At 49.7% G+C, this 24,265-nt stretch overlaps 1 protein-coding gene across 2 annotated transcripts; it reads right to left on the bottom strand.

The window, feature by feature from the left end:
- Positions 1–21,597, bottom strand: PSAT1 (phosphoserine aminotransferase 1). Of its 2 annotated transcripts, XM_040988802.1 has the most exons (9): positions 21,385–21,597; positions 18,786–18,846; positions 16,829–16,898; positions 14,644–14,849; positions 13,832–14,004; positions 10,923–11,092; positions 7,534–7,662; positions 1,665–1,802; positions 1–1,124 (listed from the first exon to the last, which is right to left on the bottom strand). In XM_040988802.1, exons 1-9 carry the CDS (start codon positions 21,442–21,444, stop codon positions 1,019–1,021), a joined length of 1,113 nt encoding a protein of 370 aa, XP_040844736.1. In that variant the 5' UTR covers positions 21,445–21,597; the 3' UTR covers positions 1–1,018. The 2 variants fall into 2 exon arrangements, with proteins under 2 accessions (XP_040844736.1, XP_040844737.1); XM_040988803.1 differs by lacking the exon at positions 1,665–1,802.
- Positions 21,598–24,265: the final 2,668 nt, after the last annotated feature.

Below are 24,265 nucleotides of genomic sequence, written 5' to 3'. Positions count from 1 at the left end.
TGAGATGTCTGAGGATTTTAATGTTCGTCACAAAGTCAACATCAAACACAAGGGATACACAGCAGGGCAAGGACTTCAGCAAAGATCTTGTGTAAGTCACAGCCTCACCCCGTGCAGAAACTACACCACAATAGGCCAGCCAACCAAGGAGAGGGCTGTTAGACAGACTTTTAGCTTAACAGCATCGTCTAAAACAAAGAACAAACCAATCAACCTTTCCTCCCACCCACCAACAGGAGAATAAAAGTGATTCGTGAAACGTGTGCATCTTGCTCACAGAGCAGCCTGACGAGGGACAGGGGAAAGGATGAAGAGCACCCTGGCTGTTGCAAGCATGATGCACCAACGAAACAGACCCAGCATTGAACAAACCGTAAAAGTCACGACACTAGCAGGGAGAACCGTTGTGATGAGAAGTGTAACAGCACAGATAGAAACTTTGCAGTATTAAAAAACAGATGCTGCTGTCTAAACGTGGACATACAAAGGTTGTCATTTTTGTCTGTGAAAACAACAGCATCAAAAAAGAGCTGTAGCCGCGTATCTTGTCCACAACTCTCAAGTGTCTGCAAAATGGTCAGTGTTGATCTTAATCCCCAGGTGCAGAATCCAGGGGCCCCTGGCTCTGCAGAAGCATCTGGAAGGCCTCTCCACGCTGGGCATTCACAGGCCTCCAGACACAGTGAACTGCCACCTCAGAACTAGGCCCACGGGCAAGTCCAGGTATTAAAATCCAGTGAGGAAAAAGTAACAGCAAAGACCAGGGAAGCTGGAATGTGTTAGAAAGCAACAACAGAGAGATTGAAGAGTCATTCCAGTTTAGATCAGGATCCACGTGACCAACAGCCTGTGCTCCCAGCAGGGTGGCAGGGCTGAGGAGGCTGCGTGGGTGCTTTTGGGAGAAAAGGAGAACCTACAACAAGCGTAGTCATTGTTAGTACAAAGTTCGGTGGGCATTCCCCAGCTGCTCTCTGTTTTCTGCAGGGTCGGGTCAGAAGATATGCTGAGCAGGCTGTGTTCACAGCTGATGCATCTCTAGAAAGTTTCTCATGAAGGCTGCGAGCTTCTGAACATCTTCAACCGTCACAGCATTGTACAGAGAGACCCGGATGCCTCCCACGCTCCTGCAACAACCAGGCACACAGACGTTAGAAGGCAAAAGCGTACACGTTAGCATCAGAACAAGCATCTCAAGTCACCTGCAGGGGTGACGCCTGACATCACACTGGCCGACTTCGCACCTGTACCCCCTCCTGGGGCTTCCTGGGTCTCTGTCAGTGGGAAAGGTCCCCCCCAACCCCTCCCAGGGAAGACCCTGGCAAAGGGAAGAAGGTAAGCGAGACAAAGGGTGATGTCGCTCGGGGACCTGCCCCGCAGGGCAGCGGCCCCAGCAATGGCGTTCATAAACTGTTCCAGAGTGACTGATAGCCATCCTAACCCTGCATCAGAGAAGTAGGTGCAAACTGGAAAGGTGCTCATCTGTCCTCCAGCCAGGGAGACTGCTTCCGGCCCCATCAACAGGTAGCAGGAAGGCAGAGGCCACAGCCAGTGGGCTGCTCTCCCCAGGTCACACGACAGCTGCTCCAAACTGAGTGGGCTCCCCAACGCCACGAGAGAAGACCAAAGCCAGCTCCCGGCATGCTTTGGGCCGGCCCTGCGCTCACCTGTGCCCTTTCAGGGAGAGCATGTTCAGCTCAAGGGTTTTATCGAGGAACCGTTTCTCTAAAGCTTCGTCCCCCTTGGCATTGCCGATGCGGAATGGAATATTCATCATGCTTCTGTTTCGGGGCTCCACTGGGCAGCTGAAAAACACGTTTTTTCTATTTCAGCTGTTTGGACTGTCATTAGCAGGGCTTCTGCTTGACTTATATGCCTTTCCTACATTTGCAGACAACATTAATATATACAAATATGCAACATCTAACCTGGACAGTTACAAATAACTGAAAAAGAGATCAGCTTCTTCCTCATGCAACAGAACCATGAGTGTGTTCTTGTATGACTTAGCTTCCACAAGCCTTGGTTTGTTCATCTCAAGACTGGGAACAGAAACAATCACCAGTTGTGGTACGTCCTAGGTACAATATAAACGATGTTTTCAATACATATCCGGCATGCAGAAAGTGTGAATGAGACATTGTCTGGAAAGCTACAAAGAGATTCAGCAGCTTTGGAAGGACTGGTCATCCTGTGTTGTTCCAAGCTGTGTGACCCTCAGAAGCTACTGTGCCTCATCTTCCTCATTCGAGCAGTGGGAATCATGGAACCCGACTCAGGCTGTTTAGGAAGACTCAGCAAGTCAGAACATGCAGAGAAATTTCCACGGCAGGTGAAGAAATCTAAGACTTATTTATTTGAAAGGCAGACTCACAAAGTGTCAGGGGAGAAAGTTGTCTTCCACCTGCTGGTTCACTCCCTGAATAGCTACAAGAAGCCAGGCTGGCCCAGACGGAAGTCAGAAGCCAGGAATTCCATCCTGGTCTCCCACATGGATGGTGAGGGCTCAAGGATTTATGCTACCTCTTAGCTGCTTTCCCAAGCACGTCAGCAGGCAGCTGGACTGGAAGCAGAGCAACCAGGACTCAAAATGGCATACCAACATGGGACGTCACTTCACCTGCTGTGCCACGCCAGTCCTCAGTTCTTCACTTTTTGAAGCCGGCTGGTCTTGTGACTTGCTTTGGCCAGGAGGTTGCAACAGAAGGGACTGTGAAATTTCTAAGCTTAGGCCAAGAGGTTAAGCAGCTGCTTGAACAGGAAAAAGGACATTGCTCTAAAGCATTAAGTCTTGGGGTGTTCTGTGACACAAAATAGATACCTGATACAATTCAGGGGCATGGTGTGGCAGGGTGGGTTAGCCTACCACCTGTGATGCCAGTATCCCATTGGGGCACCACTTTGAGTCCCAGCTCCTCTACTTTTGATCCAGACCCAAGCTGGAGTGCCTGAGAAAACCAACATGCCCAAACCCTTGCCTTGCATGTGAGAGACCCAGATGGAGTTTCAGACTGTGGCCTGGCTCAGCCCTTGCCATTGTGGCCATTTGGGGAGTGAAACAGCAGGTGTAGGATCTCTTTTCTATCCTCTCTCTGTCTCTCCTTCTATCTCTGTAACTCTGACTTTTCAAGTAATTAAATACACCTTTTAAAAGAGAGAGATTTAAAGCTCTCTGGAACATGTTAAATGCTACATTAATATTCAATGAATTCAACAAATTTACCTTTTTATTCCCAGCTCCTTACATTAAGACACATACAGACTCACAAAAAGGAATGTGTGTTGTCTATGAGTATTTGATTTCACAGGAAAGTAACCAGCCAATATTATGTCCCACTGACAATGGAAGGAGATAAATGGAAAAAGAGTTGCCAAGTTACTCTGGAAAGTACAACATGTCATAAAGCTGCCTCCTCCCTGCCCTTGCTGAAGTACATCCTATTCCACTTCCACTTCACAGGCTGGCATTCGTTAAAGTTAAACAGCAAATAAAAGCAGTGTGAGAAACCCCCCGAGGGCACAATCATAATTCCTGTTAGAGTTAACAGGAGTCCAGTGCACAACTTCAGGCAGAAAACCAGGCAGGACACAGTGGCAAACACACAGAGCAGGCTCTGAATCTGTGTTTTTCCCGCATCCCCACTCTCCCATCCTCAGCCCCATTCATAAGGCAGTCAGTGTCATGGCCAGTGTTCAAATCCAACACTCACTGGCTACCCTCTTCTCAGTTCTGCCACCTTGAGCTCCCAAGGTGGAGATTCAAAAAGGTAGATCATTAAAAGCGTATTTCATTTAAAAAAAAAAACAATTACGATTCATACTTCATCCACTCTCACATTTACCAATCCTTCCCTGCTGGTGGGTGAGGTCCTGGATCAATCATTAAATGAAAGACACTGAAGATCAACATGTGTACCTAGTCGCCCAGCAGGATGGGGCTGCAGGAGGGGTGGGGAGAGAGATTATGGAGAATTAGCTGATCCCAGTCTAGCAAGAGATGGCCCTGCAGGCAGCCACAACTCCACGTGACAGCAAACAGCTGGGGAGCAGCAGAGGCTGAGCCACTAACTGTCAGGAGAAGGCTGGCAGCTTCCAGAACAGGGATATGGGAGTTGGGCAGCCCAAAGAACGGGGCGCCATGGCAGGGAACTCTGTCTGCCAAGACACGGGGATCGGCTGGACACGCTCTGCTGGGATTCGCACTGGATCCTGGAACAACGAGGAGCAGGTCTGCACAGTGATATGAGATCTGCATTTTGGAAAAAGAACCACATGGGCTGGCGTGATGCAGGGGGTTAAGCCATTGCTTGTGATGCTGGCATTTTGTTCAAGTCCAGGCTACTCCACTTTTCATCCAGCCCCCTGCTTAAGTGCCTGGGAGGCCAGGATGGAGTACGTGGCTCTTGGCTGTAGGACTTCACCCTGGCCTAGTCCTGGCTTTTGCAGTCATTTGGGCAGTAAATGGAAACTCCCTCTCTCTTGTCTGTCCATATTTGTCTTTCTGCTTTTCAAACAAAATGAAAAAAAAGTAATAATTTTTTAATGAAAGAAATTTTAAGCTTATTTTTGAGCTTAAATTCATATACTCTGCTGTTTAGACTGTGTCTGTTCCTCAACATATTTGTATTTAAAATTGTTCAGCCCTCCTTCTGCATTAACTTGCGCAGACTAAGACGTGTGTTGGTTGCTGGATGTGTTTTCATTCTGGTGGCTCTTACGAATGTATTGCTCTGTCCTCATTACAGTCTCTTACTTCTGCATTGTGGCACGGCAATGCACCCTAACATGCCCCACACTCAGGGATCACAGCTTGGTTGGGTGGATCTTGAGTTGTTCCGTGAGCTCCTGTGCCTTTTCGACAAACATCTACCTACAAATGAGGAAACCAAAGCCTCGCAAGTCATTTACCCAAGGTCATATGCTAATGAGCTTCTAAGTCCAAGAGGCCATGGTACACAGCCCACAGGAGGTCCGTGGGGTTCCTCCAGGGCCAGGGTATATGACCCACAGGAGCTCCACGAGGGTCCTCCAGGGCCATTGCAGTGATAGTTAGGCCCAGGAAGTAAGTGAAGCCCCACTGGGTGCCTCATGATGGTCCTGTCTGGTCTTAGAATTTTCTGCTGGAGTCCCTGGCAGGGCTGGTGCCACCCTGGAACACTGTCCAGTACTGTGCTCCATGAAAGGGCTACCTTACACATCATGGGACACAGAAGGGGTACCTGTCACAGGAGAACACAGGAGCCAGATCAGGCATTGGGAACACTCGCATCCCATATTGAGTGTCCCGGCTCTCAGGGAGGAAGATGCAGGAGATGGCCGGCATTCCTGCCAGGTTTTCCCATTTTGTGCATAACTTCCCGGATTTTTCCCCCAGAGGTATGATCAGGCTTCCTGTCCCCCAGCAAGGACAGAAGGACAGATGCATGAATGCGTGGGTGGATGGAGGCGCACATGAGTAGGAACCAATGAATGAACGAACAGGTGAATTAAACAAACCTGTAGTTCTTTCCAGATTTGCCTTCTGACTCAGTACAAATCATCCTCACCTCACGGCCCATCTTCTGCTCCTTAAATACAACTTACTTTCTTCCCTTGGTGCCCTTCTTGGGTTATTCTCGGCCTTCCTAAAAGCTCCTAAAAATACTTTTGCCCTTTGCCTAATTCAACTCACATTCAAGGCTCGAACTCAAACAAAAACCCTCTTTTCCCCCTCCTTCCAAACAGTATCTCACTGTTCCATGCTCACCCCACATTCTCTGGCCATGGCTCTGGGCTCTGTGGGTGATGTGGTCCTGGTTATGCACGCTCAAGTGGCCCAGCAAGCATTGATGGGGTGTTTTACTTCCCCGTCACACATCAGGGTTCGGGAAGGTTCCTCAGGACTGAATCCCTCTGTTGTACAGCACCCCAAAGCAGACAGTAACACACAGCACACAGCCCTTCACCCAGAGAGCCTGGCAGGAGAGGAGCCCAAAGGCCGAGGCATGCGGCCAAGCCCATGTCCTCCAAGGCCCGTGGGGCTGCAGAGCCAGTATGTGCCAAGAGCTCACGGCAGCAGACAGCAAGCAAACATTGTCAGGGCAGAAGTAGCAGTGGCAAATGGCTTCTTTCAGGCTGTCCAAAAAATTACACTTCAGCCCTCAGCCATAGATGGAGCTACGCTAGCTGGCAAGCCCTGGCTAAAATGCATGGATTAACGGTGTTTTCTATTGCACGTAGCCCATGGAATTCTTGGAGTGTGAGTACTCTCGTGACTGCCAGGAGCAGAATAATGACCATTATGAATGGGGGTCCTGACTCGCTGAGGACGAACTTACACATGTGTGACTATACACACATACGCACATCCACCTGGGCACAGACACGGCATTCAGCCTGGCATGTGGACACCTGTCCCCACACAGAGGGCAAGAGAACAACAAGGATGTCATCGCTCTGCTTGCAGGCAGCCCAGGTACACACCGGGTGCTTCACGTGCAGCACTCAGGCGAGCAGCCGGCTGTGCTGCCTGGAGTCATGGCCCACACGGCACATCCTAACTTCAGGGTCTGCGAATGTAACTGCCTGGGGTGCGGGTGGAAGGGTTCAGAGGTCAGTTTTGCGACATAGCAAGTTAAGCCACTGTTTGCAAGGCCTCATAATACAGGGCCTATTTGAGTTCAAGCCATTCCACTTCCGATCCAGCTTGCGACTAATGCTCATATGTTTAGGCCCTTTCCACACACATGGGAGGCCCGGATGGAATTCCAGGCTCCCCATCTCAGCCTGGACCAGTCCCAGACACTGCAGCCATTTGGGAAGTGAACCAGCAGATACAAAAAAAAAAAGTGTCCCTCTCTCTCTTCCTTTGTCATTCTACCTCTCACACAAATAAATCTTTACACACATGAAGGAAAGAACTGAAAATTGGCCTTTGCAGATGTAATTACGAAAAGGATCTCAAGAGGAGATCATCCTAGATTATCTGGAGGACCTAGTTAATCTGTCCCTAAGGATACACACAGAAAGAAGGGCAGGCCAGGGACCAAGAACTCAGAGCCATCAGAAGCCAGCCGGCGGGAAGAACATCTTCCCTAAGGGTTCTGCAGAGGGACAGCCCATGCACACCTTGATCCCCACTTCTGACATTTTGGGAACAGAAAGAGTTAAGTTTTATGGTTGTGATCCACCACATTTTGCTAATATGGCAGCCCTAAAAAATTAATGCAAAACCCCTGTATATTCCAGGGCCCTCACAATGCCGCTCTGCTGGTGGAGACCTGTCCATTGGGCACATGATCATGAAAGCATTCAAGCACAGCCATCCTGGGCTGGAACCAGCTCCATCTGCAGACGTCTTGGGGGCACCTGTTCTGCAGGAGGGAGGCAGGGCTGGGGTGCAGGAGGAAGAGGGCACCCCACTGCATGGAGCACAAGACCACTCACCCTTACCAGTACGATAGCATTACAGAGAAGAGTGAATACCCACTTTCACTGATATGCAGTATATACAGTTTTAAATTCACAAAAGATGTGAGATGAAATTCTTCAACTTACACATAGAATCCTTGTGAATTATCAATAATCTCATAAATCATTTGAGACTTGATGGTGTTGAGCTTCTTCATGGCCGCTGCCCCACCATTGTTCTTAATCCACTCCAGCACCAAGCCCACGACGTAGATGCTACAACGAAGATTCGAGTGACATGTCCATAATTTGGATATACAAATGGAGACAGGACAAACACACTGTAATTTACCCCGCACACTGTACAATGAAGACTGTAAAATAAAGTTTTGCACAGTCCCAACTTTGCCAAAGTGGACAAGCTGATTGCCTCACTGCACTGAAACACACTTCCTAGCTAGGTTAGAAACAGACAAAGCAGGTCCCTCCCATGTCAGCAAAGCATGTGATGAAACAGACTGGGGTCAACTCAGTTCCAGAACTCTGGGGACCATTCATAGCAATAGGCTCAGGGAGCAGTGTGGTAGCACATAGGGTCAAGCCACTGTTACAACACCAGCATCCCACATGAGTGCCTGTCAAGTCCCAACTGCTCCACTTCCAAACCAGCTCCCTGGGGAAGCAATGAAAGATGCATGCTACACCTGGGGAAGCAATGAATGATGGCTGAAGTGCTTGGGCCCCTGCACTCAGCTAGGAGACCCAGAGAGAGTTCCAGCTAGTCCTGGCTTCAGCCTGGCCAACTCCCACTGTTGCAGTCACGCACGGAGTGAACCAGCAGATGAAAAACACTCATTCTCCCTCTCTCTTCCTCTCTCTCTAACTTTACCTTTCAAGTAAGTAATTATTTAAAGATTAAATAGAAGAACAATTTTGGGAAAAACACCTCACCAGACACACAGCCATGAGTCCTTCCCCATCTCAGACCCCAGTACTCACGCCTCAGGACATCAGGATACACCTGCCCAGCCCCTCAAAAAGATGTCATCTGGCCCTACCTTCCCAACCCCTTGCAGATTTGCCTCTTCACCCTTGAAGTCCCCAAGAGTCCCTGTCCACGCTAACCCATGTAGAACCCAAGGTTTCTACAGACTTTCGAACAAAAATAAAACGACAGTACATTTTCAACCTTGAATCCTTTTCATGGTGGCATGCAAAGGTTTGCATCCTTCTGGGCATCTCCAGGCCCTGCAGCCTTGCGGGCACAGGCCCGGGTGGGGACAGCACACAGAGCTTTGAGTCTCCACGCAAAAGCTTCTCACCAGCTGACCCTCACAGATGAACGCACGGATCTGTGCTGGTACTGTAATCAAACACAACTTTTCTCCTTTTCTTTCAGCAAAGCAACCTCCGGGGGTCTCCTGGCATCAGGATGCACGGACCCCATGGCCTTCCATCTTCTGCTCATCAATTCACAAACAATGCTGCCCAGAGCTGATCTCAGGCATCACAATATCCGTGCATCTTGGAACGAAACTGCTGTGGCTTTGTCTGTCTTCATTTCTAGCTCAGCCCATCCTCAGGTAGGGATGCTTCCTGCCTCTCCCTACCCATGTTTCCAGCCCTGTGGGGCCAGCTGCCAGGTCCGGGTCTGCACAGGGACTTGCCAAAATCACCATGTAAGTTACCTTTCTAATCTCCCATTAGACACACTGGTCTGCTTTCTCACTGGTCCCACAAATAGGTTCTTACCCTAACAATAACAAATACCAATTGATGTATCAGGATGTGCCACCCTGTGTCGGAATGCTGGCTTCGGACCTAGCTGTTATGTTTGCGATCCAGTTTCCCTCTAATAATGTGTCTGGGAAAGCAGTGGCTCATGGCCAAAATACCTGGGCCCCTGCCACCCATGTGGGAAGCCAGGGTGGGGATTCTGGCTCCTGGCTTTGGCTCGGTCCAATCCCAGCTACTGTAGCCATTGAAGAGTAAACCAACAGATGAAAGATTTCTGTTTCAATTACTTGGGTTTGCTTTTCCCAAGACAAAATCATTCCCACACAACAGAGCCAAGACAATCATCCTGTTTGTGCAGAGCACTGAGGTTGGACCTGCCCGTGAACCAGGGCAGACTGCCTGGCTTCCAGTCCCCACAAGACCACTGTCTAAAACATGACCTTGGCCTCCTCACTTGCAAAATGGGCAGAAGTCCAGCAACAGTGTCCACCTCCTCGGTGGCCAGGAGCACGAAGGCAACCTATGCTTAAAGGATCTCAGTTTTACATCCCAGCTGCCCTAGTAAATAAACCCTGCATCGGCCCCTCCCAAGGGGTGGCCAGGAACCAGCGGCAGCCATGGAAATCAAGCAGTGTTGAAGTACCAAGTGCCAGGGACTCACAAAGTACAACCAACACACACACACACTATACATTTTATAAGTCTGTCCCCTCCAACACTTGATATTTATTCCTGGCGCTAAGTAGGAAGAGGCCAGGGAGGTAACTAGAATGTGGTGTTTTAAGATGCAGCCTCCGGGAAGCTTTCAGGACAGACAAGGTCACGAGGATGCTGACATGTGACTGCTTCCTCCAGGGGATCTGTAAGAATGAGGAGAGACCAGGACCCAAGGGCAAGCCCCCGTCTCCGGACGTGCAACGCTCTGTGCCTCCACAGAACTCTGCCACCCTGACTAACCCCAGGCATGCCCATTGACCTTGGACCAGAACCTTGGGCTAAAATATACTTTCCTGAGAAAGCAACCCTTCCTCAGATACTTCCTTACCACATGATACAGACACATACACAGCCTGCATCTCGACTTGCCTAAATCTCACGGCAACCCAGGGAGGAGGGTATTATTACAACTCCAAAAGGAACCTACCACACAGAAGAGGTAAAGCGACTCGTCTAGGACCACACAGCTTGTAGGCAGGAGGACATTTAGGCAACTACTGAATTCTAGATATCGTAAAGACTTCCCAGAACACTTGCACGCGGGAAGTGAGTGACCCCAGGAAACTCACAGAGCAAGCTCCCTGCCCTCACTGTACGTGTTACAAGGAAGGCACCCTCCTGCCCAGCTACCGAAATCCCGGGCCTCTGCAGATCAGGTTAAACAAGAGAAGACAAAAATGGAAAGGCGTTCCAGGCTAGTGTGTTTGCAGCCAGCCAGCGAAGCAGACAAAGGCGGGGAGGCCCAGCGTTTGTAAGCCCTTCCTCCCAAGCGGCCTGCATGCTTGCGATGCAGGCCACGGCTCTTCAGCTGCAGAGGACTCTGAGGTTAAAGGAAAACCAGGAGGGCCTGGACTACATGGGCGCAAACGCAGACTAAGACATGCCCTCCCTCCCACTGCCAGTGAAGGGTAAAGGACAAGAAAAAGTCTCGCAGAGGGCAGAGGGCTAAAAGAGAAAGATGAGCAGGGCAGAGGATCCCGGCAGGACGTGTGGGCAAGCAGATCAGCAGCTCGAGAACACGCTGGAGAAAGCCCCGTGCACTTGCACGAGGAACTGGCCACCGGGCTGGGGCCCACCGTTACCTGAAACACGGGGGTGTGTTGTACAAGGAGCCGCTGGCCACCTGCACTTTGTACTCCAGGATGGAGGGGCACTCCGGGAGGGCGAATCCCAGCAGGTCATCACGCACAATCACCACCGTGACCCCCGCAGGGCCCACGTTCTTCTGGGCGCCGGCAAAAATCACACCGAACTGAGAACAGGAAAGACAGGACACTGTAGAAACCACGGGGCATTCTTCATTGGCCAACCTCCCGGCCTCTCTTGCAAGTACGAGTTACTCTGTGCCTGCACAGGCGGCCTGCCCCGTTCCGCAAGCGCCTCCCTCTGGGGCTGTGCAGGTGCGGAGGGCCAGCCTGGGGACCTCACCCCAGAAGGGCCCTGTACTTACTCCCATCCGCTCTGCCCATCTCCTCTCTACACCCAAACCAGCCTTGGAAATGGCACCTCTAAACATCCTTGGCAGTCAAGAGAAAAAAAAATTTTTACTAATTTTAAATAAGTATAGAAAATTACCAAAAAAATTCAAAACATATTCTGTCCATATCACTTGCATGAAAATAATTTAAAACTAAATACCTGCAACTACCAAAGTTTGCTCTGATTAACATGTTTTTGATTTGTGAATAAAGGGACAATCAGAAGGTGCTGAGAGGGGAAGGAACATGCCACCAGATCAATTTTCAAAAAGCATTTATCTGTGACTTCATCTTCTATTTGGAAGGCAGAGATCCACAGACACACACAGAGTTCTTCCATCCTCTGGTTCTCCCCAAATGCCTATGACAGCCAGGACTGGGTCGGCCCAAAGCCAGGAGCCCCAAACCCGATCTGAGTCTCCCGCATGGGTAGCTGGGACCCAAGGACTCAAGGCAGAGTCCCAATGCCCCGCCCCAAGGTTTGCATGTGCGGGTAGCTGGGATCAGGATGGGCAGCAAGACTTCAATCTAGACTCGGCTATGGGATGCAGTTGTTCCAGGTGGCACCACAGCAGTTGTACCAAGCGCCTGTCCCAGGGACAGAAATGTTTGTAATAGCAGATGCTTCAAGAAAACGTGGGAGGTTTTGCTGTGCAAGACCAGCGCCCTCTTCCTTTCTCTCCTTGAGACCTCGGGCAAAAACCAAACGGTACTGTGCGGGAAGAGTTCACAGCCGGCATTCTTTAGGAAATAATCTAGAAAAGCAGACTGCAATGCAAACGCGATATATCCACACAAGAAAATTATTCTGCCTTTAAAAAAAAAACCTCCAAGAGAGTGACACCGAATGGTATGCTGAGTGCATCGAGCCAGAGACCAAAGGTCAACTATTGCATCACTCCACCTCCAGAAGGCACTTAGTGCTGACACATTCGTGGAAACACAAAGTAGGATAGTGGGTGCTGGGTGCTGAGGTCCTAGGTAGTCAGGCAGTTAGTGCTGGATACGGAGTTCCCACAGAAGATGAATGAAGATGGGATGGTGGGGCTGGGATGCTTCTAGCACCACTGTGCTGTACACTTCAAATGCCCTTTGTGTTATGTATACCTTACCACACCTTTTTAAAAAGATTACAACTTAGTTCAACCATTTGCAAAAAAAAAAAAAAAAATCCATTTTAATAGGGGCCAGCACAATGGCTCAATTGGCTAATCCTCCACCGGCAAGTGCCAGCAGACCATATGGGCTCTGGTTCATGTTCCAGCTGCTCTATTTCCCATGTAGCTCTTTACTTAAGGCCTGGGAAAGCAATGGAGTACGGCCCCCTTGGTACCCAGCACCCATGTGGGAGACCTTGGAGAGGCTTCTGGCTCCTGGCTTCAGCTCAGCTCCAGCCGTTGCAGCCATCACATGGGAGCTCGGTCTCTCTCTTTCCTCTCTGTACATCTGCCTTCCCAATATGAAATATTTGCCATCTACGCCTTTGTGCCATGCACATGCCACCCACTTAGTGAACTGCTCATAGTCTACACCCCTATGGATGTTTTTGAAGCTGGAGTGAGTAGAAGGTGGCAGGAGATTGGGCACCTCCTTCACACAAGTCCTGTGAGCCTGAATAACCTAAATCTGCTCTTAAAGGGGGGAATAAGGAACCCGACATGGTAGCCTACTGGCTAAAGTTCTCACCTTGAACGCGCCAGGATCCCACATGGGCGGGCACTGGTTCTAATCCCGGCAGCCCCGCTTCCCATCCAGCTCCCTTCTTGTGGCCTAAGAAAGCAGTCGAGGACAGCCCAAAGCTTTGGGACCCTGCACCTGTCTGGGAGACCCAGAGGAGGCTCCTGCCTCCTGGCTTCGTATGGGCTCAGCTCAGGCCATTGCAGCCACTCAGGGAGTGAGCTAAGGATGGAAGATCTTCCTTTCTCTCCTCCTATCTGTATAGCTGACTCTCCAATACAAATAATAAAAAGGGGAGGAGAATAAGACACCCCCAGTGTGCTGACTCCCGGGGGTCCATGAGTCAGGACTTCAGCATTTCAATAGTTAGCAACAGGCAATAGTTGGCTCACTGGCAGCTGCCCTGGCCCCAGGACCCCAAGGATCGCACATTCCTTCCTCTTCTTAGTAGTATATCCAAGCAGGTGTTTGGCTCAGCGGCTAAAATGCCACTTGGCATGCCCCACCCCATACCGGGATGCCTGGCTCAAGTCCTGGCTCTGCCATTTCCAATGCAGCTTCCTGTTACTGTGCGCCCTGAGAGGCAGCAGGCGACAGCTCACTTGTTTTTGTCCCACCCGGTCATGGACATGCGTGAGCTGGATGGAGTTCCAGGCTCCCGGCTTGAGTCTACCCCTGTCGTGAGAGGCTGCGAACCAGCAGACGGAACACCTCTCTGTCTCTTTGTCTTCCAAATAAAATGAAATTAAATAAGCAGACAACAAATAAAACAAACCAAAAGAAAAAGAAACACCACCAGGTCCTCCTCCCATCCATCCATCCTCTTCTTAATTTACCTTGGAAACGTCCACTGGCCTGGAGAGGAAATTCGAGGACATGTCACACACGAGGACGGCTCCCTTGACATCAGGTACGAAGTCAAACTCCACGCCATGCACAGTCTCGTTGGCGCAGTAATACACGTAGGAGGCCTCTGGGTTAAGGTTCCACGTGCTCGGATCTGGGATTCCTGTCGCAGAAGACAAGTCTGAGACTGACGTAGGGGGGTTATCCTAGAGGCTGACGCCTCTCCCCCTGCAGTAAGGATTAAAGCACCCCAAAGCAAAAGCACCTGGCCAGCTTCCATCTTACCATCCCTACCATGAGTCAAACATGGCAGTGTGGATATTGGGAATTCCTTTCTCGTCACCTTGCATCCATTGGCCCTACCTTCAGCAGTCTCCTCTGAGGACCCCGGCCCTCCCTCTCAGCTCCTGTGGTTCTAGTGCAGCTCATGCAACCCACACCCCCAGAAGGAGAACGTGACAGGCACCGCCATGGTGACATCTTCTGGTCAAGAACTGTACCATCAATAATCTCCCAGGAAAAAGGGGCAGCTTTCCCTTGACTGTGCATGCCACCGTGCAGGAGGCAGAAAGAAATGCCAGAATCTGAGATCATCAGAACCTGGGGCCAACCCACAACTGAGCCAACCCAGCACTATTCCCCTAAGCAAGCCTGTGAGGACTCCTTTTGCAAAAGCTAGTTAGTAGTCTCAACTAGTACAGCCAGCCACCCCAACTGGTACCAGACTAATGACTAAAGGGGAGGAAGGAAGAGCGGCCCCCTTGCGGGCATTTCCCTCGCCAGCTGAGTGTGTAGCACTCACTTGTGTAACTTCCAAGTTTAGGCAGCACCATATTCACCGTCCCAAACTTCTTGGCTTCTTCGGCCGCCTTCGCTGACCAAACTCCCGTCACCACATAGTCGGCACATCTTCCTGGTTTCAGGCCAATCAGATTGAAGGGGACAGCACTGAACTGACCACACCCACCTCCTTGTAGGAAAATCACCTTGTAATTGTCTGGAACGGCACTGAAGAAAAGAGGCCAGTCAATACACAGACTCCCAAGGTCAAAGACAGAATTGGGATTGATAGATTTACCGCAAGAAACATGGCAGTGTCCCATTCCTGCTGTACTATCAGTAATTCAGTCATGGATCTATTCATTCCTTGGACAACTGAGCCCCAGGCACTGTGGTGGCCTATGGCCACCGTGTAGGCCACCTCCTTCACCTAACAAAAACACCACGATGCCCCTTTTTGGCATCTTCCCACTTCTACTCCCAGTCCACACAGCTCAACCCCAGCCAACCCCAGCTCACACAGATGAAGACATGACCCAAGCTGCCCAGTGCAATGTGGTTCTAAGACCGGGGCTCAAACATTTGGGTACAAGAGACTGTTTCTGCTGAGGGAAAGAACAATCTTGGAGGAGCTCACCCTATAAAAAAAATTTGCCGGGGCCCATAAGATAACACTAAGATGTGAGAAGACAGAGCCCAGAAATGGAAAAGCCTTCATCTGTCTTTTGCTGTTACTCAAGGTCACATGTAGCCTTTGTCGCTTGTGCCGGTGGCTTGGGCTTCTGTCATCCACAGCGCAAACTCTTTTGTGTTAAGCATCATGCTGTGAGCAAGGTGGACATTGTGACATTGTGAGGCCTAGTCATGTAGTCACACGCCTAAATAACATCAAATTCGTAATAAAGTTCTTTGATTGCAGGAGGGAGTCCCAGTTCAGATGGGGATTAGGATGGCTACGGCGATAGAGTAAGACCAGATCCAAGGGGTCTACCCTGGGGACTGGCCACGAGTCTCTGAGTAATCTCAGTGCTCAGGAGCAGGTCACAGGAAGACAGATGGCCAGAGGGACAAAGTTCAAGCCAAAGATACACAAGAGAACTCTGTAAAGGATAGGGCCACTTACACAGGCGGGGGACCCTAATTCTCTTGGAAACCAGCCTACCCTACATGCAGTGCTCAGAGGATCATGCTGCAGCCGAGGGTCGGGAAGGGGGTTACACTTTAACTACACAGTTCTTGGCAGCTGAGAAAGACTGTACTCCAAGGCAGAATTCAATGCTCACGTTATGGTTCACAAGCAGGGCCAATCCTAAGGCCACGAGGGAACCCAGACTTAAGGAAACAAGGCAGGAATCGGGTTAGGAGATAAAAGGATAAGGGCAGGCCAAGAATTAAAAGGGACCCCAGGGCCTGGCACAGTGGCTTAGTGGTTAAATCCTCGCCTTCCACACACCAAGATCAAATGTGAATTGATGACCAGAAACATCTGAAATACTAGTGATGACTTGCTGGGTGGGGCTATCGCTCAGTCTAGATGAATCCCCAAGTCTGGCTTTTCCCTTAGGCATCTGACAGGAATACAGATTCTTGCGCAGGAAAAAAAAAAAATTGGTTGTTAAGGTTACCCTATTCGTGTTTGTATCTGGATATTAAAATACATGTCACCACGCTCCTACAAATGGAGTAGGGGGTACAACTAAGATAAGCTAGGGCGCACCATGTAAGCAGCCATCCCCGAAGCTCAGCACTTGCACCCACAGGGCCTGTCCACACACAGTGAGTGCGAATGCCCGCGGATCAGGACCGAGTGTGGCACAATGCTGCGTTCAAGAAGTGTCATCGCGCCATCACTAACCCGGGACTCCACAGGCAGTTTGAAGTCTACACTCTATGGACAATGGAAGCCAACCTCAATGGCACTGACAAAGTATCATCTTTTCAGTCATTTAACTCCTTTTTGAGCCAGCTTACCTACCACAGCACCGAAAAATCTATCCAAGACACAATGATTTCAAATCTTCGCAAGAATCACAATACACACCCCCCCAAAAAAAACATGCACTAAGTGAAAGATGAATTGCAATTTGCAATATTATGAACAAACAGCAGAGTATAGCAAGGAATGCAACAGACATTCAAAAGTTTATGAAATATCAAACATAAGTAACACAATTAGGTCTTTTGTAAACTTAGAACATTAAACTCACAGCAATTCCCGCACAAGATTCTCTGCGTTGTTAATAATCTTGGCGAAATCAGATGACCTATGACTCATTTCTGCAGAAGAAAAAATAAATAACAACAGTTCAGAACCGAACCAACAGAGCTAACTACAAAATGTGTCAACAAACAGCGAAAAGGACTTTCCTGTATTCACATCCAGGTCTCAGTTCACTTAGCGTAGCGGATGACCCAAACAGACTTTGACTTTACAAACAGAGCCAATAGTCATGGCAGAACGGCTTTCCAAGTGGCACATTCATTTGCTGAACAGGCCACTCACCAGCTCAACTTGAGGTTGACTGTGACTCTGTCACTACCTCTTCCTGACAAACAGCAATCTGGGTACAATGTTGCCCTTTGAGACAAGAACGTGAAATCCCATGCTACTATTTCAATTCATAGAAGCCTAAAAACCCAGTTCATACCCAGATTTAGCAATGAACTCCATGAGCTCTTAACATTACACAACTTTGGGCTGGCTTTAGGGGTAGTGAGTTAAGCTAGCACCTGCAAAAGCAGGATCCCACAGGGCACTGGTTTCAGTCCCCACTGCTCCAGTTCCAATCCAGCTCATTGCTAATGTCCCTGGGAAAGCAGTAGAAGGTGGCCCTAGCACTCAGCTCCTGCTAACCACATGGGGAAATCCAGAAAAGGTTGGCCCAGTCCCAAAGCATTGCAGCCATTTGAAGAACTGAACCAGCTGATGGAAGACCAGCCCTATGCACCCCACCCCCGCCATCTTCCCTCTCTCTGCCTTTCAAACATGTAAATCCTTTTTAGATATTTGATTTGAACTAGTGCCTGTATGATGCTGGTACTACAAGCAGTAGCTCAACCTGGGATCCATGAATAAATATTTTAAAAAAAAATGATGCAGGCCTGGCATAGTAGCCTAGGGATTAAAGTCCTCCCCTTATATGTGCCAGAATCCCGTTTGGGTGCTGGTTCGGGTCCCAGCTGCTCCACTCCACATCCAGTTCCCTGCCTGTGGCCTGGGAAAGCAGTCGGGGATAGCCCAAAGCTTTGGGACCCTGCACCTGCATGGGAGACCAGGAAGAAGCTCCTGGTGCCTGGCTTTGGATCTGTTCAGCTCCAGTCATTGTGGCCACTCAAGGAGTGAATCAGTGTCTGGAAGGCCTTCCTCTCTTTCTTTCCTCCTCTCTGTATATCTGGCTTTCCAATAAAAATAAATAAATCTTAATAAATAAATAAACATATCTTTAAAAATTGATGCAACCTTTGAAATGTAAAAAAACAAAATCCAAAGAAAGTAAACTTTGGAACTCAAAGGTCCTCTTCTCCAATCGTGTAAGGAAAAGAAACTTAATAACAAAGGTGTTAACATGCAAGCTCTTCCTAGACAGCTTGGGGTAAGCATGAGCAATCAGACCCCACACGTAGGACTCATCCACAGCAGAGCGAGTGGTTCCAAGTCCCAGCTGCATTTCTAACACCAGCACCCACCCCCCGGAGGGTCTCTGCCTGTGGGAGACCCTGGCTGAGTTCTGAGCTCCTTACTTGCGCCTGGCCCCAGCTCTGATGGTTGTGGACATTTTGAAGGTGAACAAGCACTGTACCTCTGTGATTCAAATTTAAAAAAATAATAATAAAGAAGCTTGTATTTAACTAGAATAAGAACTATACACTGGGATTCAGTGAAGCAATATGACAAATCTGGGGCTACTGCTGGGCAACGTACAGATTCTGTGCTTAGCAGAGACCAATTACACGATGGCAAGCTGAGATGTCCAAGCCGCTCACCAGTATGGATGCTGTTTTCCACCACATGTATCTAGCATGCACCCCAAGTTATTAAAGTTTAAAGATCCACTCATATCTACAAAGGCCTACAGGAAAAGCCTGCAGAAATTCCAAGCTTGATGCCTTTACTTCAGTCCCCTTTGATCTGAGACTCTCACGGAATCCAAAAGTAAATCTTACCAAGAACACTAATGCCGAGGCCTTTGTAGTCTACCAATTCCTTCTGTATCTCTAACAATACCTAGTGGGAAAAAAGAAAAGATGATTTCAACACGTCATACACAACTTCCCCTCTGGACATATAAACAAGAGAGGGGGTGGGGGAGGCCCCTGACCACAGGGAGGGGGCAGCCCACCGAAGAGCCCATGAAACTCCCAGGTTCTCTCCCCACCCTTCCCAGTACCCTTCTTCCCAATTCTGCCACGCACAAGTTGAGCGAGAATGGAGACAGCCTAACTTGGGTCAAGAAACACCGTTCCCAAAGACATAAGTCCATGGATTCTCTAGAAAATTCCCAGCCCTGATAACTAAGGTGGCCAACATTACAACGTAATATCAATGGGAAGGCAACAGTATTTCAGGGCATGGTGATGTTGTGGGTTAAGCAACACCCTGTGACACCTGCATCCCATATCCAACTCCCCTGATTCAGCTCCCTGTTAGGGCCCCTGGGAAGCCAGCAGAGCATGGCCCAAGGCCTTGGATCCTGCCACCCACACAACACACGCAGGTGAACTCCCAGCTCCTGGCTCTGTCCTGGGCCATTCCTGGTTATTACTGCCATTTGGCAAGCGAATCAGCAAATGGAAAAATACCGCTCTCTGTCTCTTCCTTTCTCTACCTTTCAAATAAATCTCTAAAATGAAAAGTGTTTTAACAGTAACGAATTAAGACAAAAGAGGACCTTGACAAGTGGTTCAAGAATGGGTCCCCCTTTTAAACTGCTGCATGTTTATCAACACTGGCTGGTCAAATGAATTAGAAAGTCCTTTGATCTGGGACACAGTCCTCTTTCTACAAAAGCTTTTAACCAAAAACACTGCAAAGAATTTTAAGAACATCTACCAAAAATCCACATCTCCCTCCGACACAGTCAGATCTTTTCTAACCGTAGTAGGCAACCGCTTGTGCACTCACAACAAAGTTTTGCTTTTGTTTTTCCAAAATAGATGGGCTAGAGAATAAAGTGTCACCGGTGATTAAACCAACGATGACTTCATTAGGCTTTTATTATAATTATGCACATGCAGTTTGCCATTTTTCAAAACTCACTGGAACTAACAGCCTCTCCCCCAAAATCTGAAATGTTCTGTCGTTGTTTCAATTGTACTACATCAAGAAGACAGTAAAAAGCAATACCTACACACACACACAGACACACACAGACACACAGACAGACACACACACACCGCCACATCCCTTCTGACTGCAAAAAAATCTCCCCAGGAAAATAACTGGTAAATGATTGTATGATCCATGCCCTTGTAATGAATTCCTAACAGAAAACAAACACACACAAGAACCAAACACTTGGAAGATTCCAAAAATGGGGGGTGGCGGATGGGGGACAGGAAGGCATCCTATTAGCAGGAAATGTTCCCATGGTTCTTTCAAGGAAGGTCCCCTAAAATGAATTAGAATAACGGAGAAAAAAAATAAGCCCAGTCTCCCAACCACTGCGAGCGCCGCCCCTCGGAAGGCAGGGCGGTCTCTGTGCCATTGTAACACTGTCTGCCCCGCAGCACAGAGGCGGCTCTGTCCCAGCCAGACCCCACTCCGTGCAACAACACATCATTGTGAAGTACTTGGCTGGGACCCACACCGCTACAACAGTTTATCAGCTTCTTCCCGGTTAGCAAAATACAAACACGAGAGCAGCGGCGGCCGCCTGTATGGCCAGGAGTTCAAGGCTGACTGGGGGCCACTTTGTCCTTTTGACACAGCTGGAGGGGTGGGGTGGAGCTGGACCCTGGCGGGGGTCTGAAAGGCAAACCTTGAGTTCCTCCGTGCTAACACTTGCATCATCTGCTGGGACCCCAGGGAGTTAACTCACTGGTTCCTTTTGCTCCAGAATAAAGTGAACTGAACTGAGTTAAGCAGCCCAGTAAACTACTCATTGGAATACTCCGATGACTCTCCAGGGGTCGGAAAGGTAAAAAGCAAAACCAAAACACAGGAGAGGAAGACTTCAGGGAAGGTTAGGTTCCGGAGGAAGAAGTAGGCCTGAAGACTTTCAAATCTGCACTTCCAAACAATACGTTCCCGAGTGCTTGGATAAACTAAAGAGGCGGGCCCTCGGATGTAACTCCCGCGAGTTAATGTGCTCCCCGGTGGCAACATCGACCACGCATTCGTTGTCATTCACCGTTTGTTGGCGATACGCGCCCATTCATGCATCCACACCGCACAGCCCCAGCTCGCAGCACAACTGAGAGAGGAGAGCAAGAAAGAAGTTTTCTTTCTTTCCCGCCGCGCCCGGGGTGAAGAAGACACAGTCCCAGACACAGTCCCAGCGTGGGCAGATGCGCTACACCGGCAGCACCGCAAATCCGGGCGGCTGGGAGAATGCCCAGCTCGAAGCAGCAGCCGGTTCCAGCGGCAGAAGCACAGACACGCGTCGCCGAGCTTCCCTTGCCTACTGAAAACTTTGCGGAGCCCGCATGCTAGAGCTCCTGAAGCGGCGTGCACGCTGGTGCACACCGGCGCCGAGCCGGCCCAGGACAGGGATGCCAACTCACCCTCGGACCGCAAGCCTGGCACGCGCCCGCGGGGACCTACCGAGCGTGGCAGCTTGGCGGGCCCGGGCCCGAAGTTGACAGTCTGCTTCTGAGAGTCCATGGCGCGGCGGTGCGGGAGGCGAGTCAGCTACCGAGGGACCGCAGCGCGTCCAGCGGGCTTACCCGGACTCGGCCGCGCGGGTTTGCGGCGGGCTCCGGCTCCCCGCCTTCTCCCGGGGCCCAGTTGGCGTTCCATTGGGCCACCGTCGAGGGTCCTGGTGCTCATTGGTTGGCACCGGGGGAGCTCACATCCCCATTGGCCTTGCTCCCGAGCGAGGCCGGGAACCGTGGCTCCTCCTGACTGTTCGTGTTCCAACCCCCCTTTCAATCCATGCAAGGCACAGGGGAGATTGCAACAGCTTTCTTTGCTCGGTTGAGCGCCCGCACCAAGATAAGCTGGTGGTTGAGAGGCCGCCCTGCCCGCCTGCGTTCGCCCCTCGAGCACCTCCATCAACCCGCCTCCCTTCCTCCTCTCTCTGGGTGGGACCCGGAGCTGACCACCCCCCCCCATCCACCCACTTCTCCTCCAGCACTCCTAGGACTGAAATCCGATACTTTTGTTCCAAAGTCATTAGTAATTAATTCACGAAACTTGTCTACCGGAGCCAGCTACTCCCAGTGGAGAGGTGGGACCCCCAAAGGGTGGAGAATAGACCTGCGGTAGACGGTTAAGGGGTTTTTTGTTGTTTTTTTTCCTGTGCTTGCACCAGGACCCCTAGTTACTGGGAGGCGTAAAGGCGGGGGTGGTTGAGAACGCGGGAGGGGCACTCCGGATGCCTCCCAGCAAGTTCTTTAAAGTTGCAGGATATGTATTTCTTGCTTGGTGGAGCGAGCTAGCTGGAACCTGGCGTTGGCTCTCGGGTTGCGCGCACGCTGTCAAGCTGCGAGTTGAGAAACGCGAGGAGACGGGGAACAGCAACGCGACACCCGCTGGGACCCTGCAGCCCCGGCCCGAGCTAAGGGGCCCTGAGCCGAGCTGGGCGCGCGGCCAGGCCTGCTCAAACCTTTCCACCCGGGCTCCCTTCGCAGAAGCCCTCCAGCGCATTCTCACGCTGGGGTTCTGAGAGCAGAGAGGCCCCTTGCCCTGCGGGAAGGGAGTTCCTTTGAAATCGCGATTCCCCAGTTTTTATTGTGTGCATTTTGCCTTCTACTCCACAACTGAATCCTAGTTTCTTCTGATTAAAAAAAAAAAAAAAAAAGCATATATTTTCCCAAGTCTTTCAGTAAAACTGATACACCAGGAGTAGGCACAGGGTTCCTTCTGGAACTCCAGTACCCCAGGGAGTTTGTCGTCATCGGCTGTTTGGGGGTGGGGGTTCTGGTGTTTGCTTGCTGGGGTTCGGGGGCAGAATGAGATTGGAAGCAGAGAAGCTGCTCTGAGCTAGGGATTGGCCAAGCTTCTAGAACAAACTGAGATGCACAATCGTTGCCTTTTTTAGAGACTTCATTTCAAATACAGCAAAACTGAATGAGGCTATGCGTCCCAGGCCATGCACCTGAAAGTGCAAAAATTGTCATATTCCTTTTTATTGGACTACTTGGCCCACTGCAGGTAATCAACCAGGCACAGTAAGGGACTTGCCATCACTGGAATTCCTACAGTCCCATGGGGGTATGCTGGGAGACCAGAGGGACGACTCACCCGTTTAGTCTCTACTAAAAATACGACAGTTGTATAGACTCTTCTTTTGTGAGTGTGTTCAAACAAACCTATTTTTAATGCCTATTTTTCTGAAAATGTTTTTTTTTTTTTTGAAAGGCAGAGAGGCACAGAGAAAGAACTTCTATTACTGTTTGCTGCCCCTGCATGCCCACGATTGCCAGGGCCCAGGCTGAGGCCAGGGACTGGGAAATGAGGCCAAGCCAGTCATCACCACCGTCTCCCAGAGCGTTTATCGCCTTCTGCTGCGGGATGCAGGAACTTTCTGAGAAATCCTTGTATGTTCCATATGAAATAACAAATGAAGGTAAGTTCCTATCATCTCTGGAATTTGTAAAACACCAGAAGGAACCAAGATACCCCTGGGAAAAATTCCTGCTCCCACTTCACACCACTACAGAGTCCCACACCAGACCATCTGACAGTCACTCAGTCGTTCAACAAATATTGCCTTCTTGCCACATAGGAGGGAAAAAATCAGACAAGAACCCTGTTCTGAGCTCTGCTGTTGAGGGTGTGTGAGCAGACTCCTGTTCGGTCCTGCAAACATCTTCTCCATGAGACCTGCTCCATATCCTACCCAATTCTGCAACCTCTCACTCCGCACCTAATTCCACTTGTTTTGTTTTGTTGCCAAGGTATGGGGCACCTTCTAACAGGCTGTGCCCATTCTGTGCTAGCCAAATGATTTTCTTCTTGGTTTATTGATGTGCTGAACAGAGTGCCTAGCCTGAGTCAACTCATGAGGGAGGATTGTTACATAAAAGAATGAATTTATAAATATTGGACTATTCCAGTCATTTTCCTACAATGGAGAGGTCCGTCTCAAAGCCTTCAACTTGAGAGACAACTGATTGCCATTATTAATGACAATTATCTCCCACCCTATTCAGCAGGTTCGAGGAATGCTTTATCTTTTCTCATTCTGCAGTACAGTTTGCTCTCTCTCCATCCTCCACCCACTTCCATCCGTCTCCATCCGGTCTGCCCAGTCCAAGCTCCTGCGCTTTCCAGATTTCTGGATGATCTTGCATGGACTTGCCTTGCTTGGAGCCATTCTCCAAACAGTAACCACAGTCAGATTTCTAAAACATAAAATGGAACACATTATTCTTTCTTCCTGCATCAAAAAGTCTGTTGGTTTCCTTCTACATCCACTCCCTTTAGGATTACAAAACTGTGCCATGCCTGACCTGCTTTTCCATCACCTCTTGATTCAGCC

Source organism: Ochotona curzoniae, unplaced genomic scaffold (genome assembly GCF_017591425.1).
Source record: "Ochotona curzoniae isolate NIBS_2020 unplaced genomic scaffold, NIBS_Ocur_1.0 contig_50, whole genome shotgun sequence".
NCBI lineage: Eukaryota > Metazoa > Chordata > Mammalia > Lagomorpha > Ochotonidae > Ochotona > Ochotona curzoniae.
This window is presented reverse-complemented; position numbering and strand designations above follow the sequence as displayed.